This window comes from Myotis davidii, unplaced genomic scaffold (genome assembly GCF_000327345.1).
Source record: "Myotis davidii unplaced genomic scaffold, ASM32734v1 scaffold151, whole genome shotgun sequence".
Lineage (NCBI taxonomy): Eukaryota > Metazoa > Chordata > Mammalia > Chiroptera > Vespertilionidae > Myotis > Myotis davidii.
The window spans coordinates 48,808-53,206 of record NW_006285248.1 but is presented as its reverse complement, the minus strand read 5'-3'; the positions used below and the strand labels follow the sequence as shown (position 1 = coordinate 53,206).

At 37.0% G+C, this 4,399-nt stretch overlaps 1 protein-coding gene across 1 annotated transcript in view; it reads left to right on the top strand.

Moving 5' to 3' along the window:
* Positions 1-4,399, top strand: part of CEBPZ (CCAAT/enhancer binding protein zeta) — a 24,214-nt gene that overhangs the window by 15,343 nt on the left and 4,472 nt on the right. The window contains exons 10-13 of the mRNA XM_006755901.2: positions 951-1,051; positions 1,735-1,792; positions 2,063-2,256; positions 2,550-2,639. Coding sequence (XP_006755964.1) covers positions 951-1,051; positions 1,735-1,792; positions 2,063-2,256; positions 2,550-2,639 — 443 coding nt within the window. The remainder of the gene's footprint in view (positions 1-950; positions 1,052-1,734; positions 1,793-2,062; positions 2,257-2,549; positions 2,640-4,399) is intronic.

Here is a 4,399-nt window from a genome sequence, read left to right as displayed (position 1 = left end):
ACACCAGCGAGCCCCACCCATGCACCAGGCCTCTATCCTATATAGTAAAAGGGTAATATGCCTCCTGGCACCGTGATCAGCATGACAGGGGGCAGCGCCCAAACCCCCTGATCGGCCTGTGGCTATGTGCGTGATGGGGCGGTGCCCCAACTACCCTATTGGCCCTACTCTGTGAGTGATGGGAGAGCTCCTCAACCCTCTGATGGGCCCTGCTCTGTGCGTGACAGGGTACAGAGCCCCAACCCCCCTCATTGGCCCTGTTCTGTGCATGAGAGGAGGTGGCACCGCAATCTCCCCATCAACCCTGCCTTGAGTGTGATGGGGCGGCGCCCCAACCCCCCAATCGGCCCTACCCTGAGCATGACTGGGGGTGGCATCACAACCTCCCGATCTGCCCTGCTCTGTGCATGACGGGGGGCGCCCCAACTCCCCACTCGGCCCTGCTCTGAGCCCGACCAGGGGCTGCACCTAGGGATTGGTCCTGCCCTCTGCCACCCGGGAGCGGGCCTAAGCCAGCAGGTTGTTATCTCCCAAGGGGTCCCAGACTGCGAGAGGGCACAGGCCAGGCTGAGGGACGCCCCCCCTCCCCCCGAGTGCACACGTTTTTGTGCACCGGGCCTCTAGTTTATTATAATATTCTAATACTTTTATCATTAAGGTTGACCCTGAAACAACTTTTTACATATGCCATTCAATTAAGATGAGTTGAGGCGTTTCTATGAAGAACTTAACCTAAATATTTGTAATTTATTCTTCATATTTTGGAGGTTTCCAATTGTTTTTGTAAAATTCAAAACTTTTTTCTATAATAAATACAAATTTTAGTCATTTATATCCAACTGAGTTAACAGCCTTTCCACTTGTTTTGGTGACTGGCCAATAGATACTTTGATTATAATACAGTGGGCCCCTTTAGTAAAATTATTAAAGATATATTAATTTTATTTTAGGTATTATAAAAAAGTTGCTGTTGTTAAAGCGAAACAAAAACGGGATGCAGATGAAGAAAGTATAGAAGATGTGGATGATGAGGAATTTGAAAAGATGATTGGTAATTTGTAAAAAATTTATTGCTGTTTACTTCTATTACCATGGAGTATTAGTTGTAGAAGTGATCTTAGTTTAAAAAATTTATTTAACTAAGAATACCATGCAAATCACAATGGAGGATTAAAACATTTTGGGGAGATATGGTAATTTACCCACATTTGCTGCAGAAAAATATGTGATTGTTCTTTGACAATTTGTGGAGGAAAAAAATTATATTTACCTGAGCATATTCATTCTTAAGACCAAATCTATAGAAGAGAACCCATTTTTACTATTGTTAACCTCCTTGCATTATTGGTAGCACCAGTCTGCTACTTAATCTATTTTACCTTCATACTCCATAGAGCTAGAAAATTTTAATTAAAATTTAGACTGAAACAGGAAACATGGGAAATTAGAAGGGCTTACATTGAGTTCACTTAAATAGTTCTAATAGAGTAAAAAGGACAGTAGTTGCTAAATATTTATTTGATATTTACCTTTTTATAAAACTGTAGAAAGAAGCTGAAATTAACTGGAACCCATTTTAGTTGAGGAATTTAAGTAAGGCCAGAATATTCACAGCTTTATTTTGGTTTTTGTCATAAACAGAAAAATCATGACTGTTAATTGATTCACAAATAAGACATGTCAACTTTGTTGTTCTTTGTTATATCTCACACTTTATATGTTGTTATCTGGCAGATACATTTGAAGATGATAACTGTTTCACCTCTGGAAAGGATGATCTTGATTTTGCTGGGTAAAATACATTTCTTCAATATTTTTTTAACTGTTTTCTCAGCATTTCCCAATGGTCCCTCAGAACAGTAGAGGTATTAATAAACTTGGGAAATAGATCCAGTGCTTTCATTCTGGACCTTTTATAATGCATATTAATATATTAAATAAAGGCTCCAACCCTTCTGTAATTCTCCTTTAAGCCTGTTAATAGCCTAATACCTCTGGTAGGCACCAAGCCATGTTTTAGAAAACCGTCCTTTTACATTACAAGTTGTTGTTTTTTCTTCAGCAATATGAAAAAGAAAACAAAAGGAGTGAAGGGTGAGCCAGAAGATGAAGATTCAGAAGATAGTGATGATGACTTTGATAACTTAGATGATGATGAAGTTTCTTTAGGAAGTATGAATGAAGAATTTACTGAAATTGATGAAGATGGAGGAACATTCATGGATGTGTTGGATGATGAGAGTGAGGGCAGTCAAGGTAAGCATTTTAAAAATTAAAGACAGAAACAAACTAGATCTTCCTTTCTTACTCAGCGTATCTGTGATATACCTGTTGAGCTGTTGTGTTGCTTCCTTTTTAAAAATTTTATTTTTTCCAACACCATTTATCCCTCTTCCACCTCCCCCCCCAAATCACCAGTTGCTCTTTTTAATGTTAAAATACCTAGTAATTAGTGTTTTCTAAAAGGTAATAAATATTTATCATTTAGCATAACTCTCTAGCAGTCCTATTGCTTTTAAATTACTTAATGGCACATTTTTTGGTAACAGATCTTAATAATGAAGTCAGCTCCAAAGTCAATTCTAATAAAAGCAAGAGGAAAAGCGCAAATGATTTTGACTTTGCTGAATCATTTCAAGGTAAGAAAATGTATTTAATCCCTTTGAAACCTAAGCCGTGTGCAAATGAAAGTTATTGTTCATTATTCTTTTGGGAAATTAACTTTTCTAAATTGCTGGTTAGTACAATTTGTTTTTATAATGGATAGTAACAGTTTTATGTGAAAATTGTTATTTCCACATACAGCTTTAGTTATTTTTTTTCTTCCTGAATTCTTTCCTCTTACACCTAAATATCTCTAGATCATTTCTGTTTAAACCATTCAATTATATGTAAGCCCTGGTTTTCCATAGATACCTTTTGCTTTTTCTCAACTAAATCTTATTCTTTGCCATTTGACCCTTCTGAAAATCCATGCTCCTTATTAATTTTATTTTCCTTTTTTGAGATCTGCCATCTTGCTGCCATGTCAAAATAATTCTAACCTCACAAATATCTTATATAAAACAGAGGAATTCTTTCAAGTATATCATAACGTTATTTTAAAGTAGCACTTGTACTAATAAAAGAAAAAAGTACTATTATCAGGTGACAGCCTTAAGTTTTTGATAAAAATATAGACAGCAATTATACAATAAATATTTTATTCTACAATTCTGTGGATAAGTACACAAGTGCCCTGGCTGGCGTGGCTCAGTTGGTTGCACCAAAAGGTTGCCATTTTAATTTCTGGTCAGGGCCGGCTCGATGCCTGGTAGGAGGCATGCAGGAGGCAGCTGATTGATGTTTTTCTCTCATATCCATATTTCTCTCCCTTTCACTTCCTCTCGCTCTAAAGGTCAACTAAAAATCTTAAAAAAGAAAACACAGACTTGTGCTTTTTTTCATGCTTTGCCTCTCTAGCTTCTGCTTACAAGTACTGATGAATAAAAATACATTTGCAAAGTTAAAAACACTTGACAATATTTTATTAAAATTAAGAAATACTTTAAACTATGACATTAAATATTTTGACAAGTATAAAAAGTAGTAAAAACTATATATTGGCAGTAGTCTCAGATTTTTTATGCCTACAAAATTTCTATCAGCTCTTTCAAATACTGCTAACAATCAGTCCTGTTAATTAGCTTGATTTACCTGGTACATATTTAAATTTTAATATCTTCCACACTTTGTTTTCAACTGAGTGCTGTAAGGTCACATGGTAATAGTCGCAAATGCTCAAATATAAGGCAAAGTTTTCCTCAAAATTATCTCACAGGAAATAAATGTTGCTTTAAAACAAGTCCTACTGAGCCTGACATTAAAAAAATACTCTCTCAGTAACCTTATTTATATTTTTAAAATATATTTTATTGATTTTTTTACAGAAAGGAAGGGAGAGGGATAGAGAGAAACATCGATCAGCTGCCTCCTGCACAACCCCTACATGGGGATGTGCGCAAAACCAATGTACATGCCCTTGACCAGAATCGAACCTGGGGCCCTTCAGTCTGCAAGCCAACACTCTATCCACTGAGCCAAACTGGTCAGGGCTTAGTAACCTTATTTTTTTAATGATCAGTACTGTTTTCAGAAGACAATAGTTTGAGACAACCTAAAATCTTTTTTTTGTTTGTTTTTTTTTATAATTAAATCTTTATTGTTCATATTATTACATTTGTTCCTCTTTTTTCCCCCCATATCTCCCCTCCTTCCAGTTCCCACCCCACTCTCCGCCCTCACTCCCCACCCACTGTCCTCATCCATAGGTGCACTATTTATGTCCAGTCTCTTCCCGCATCTCCCACACCCCTTTCCCCCCCAAGAATAGTGAGTCCATTCCCTTTCTATGTCCGTG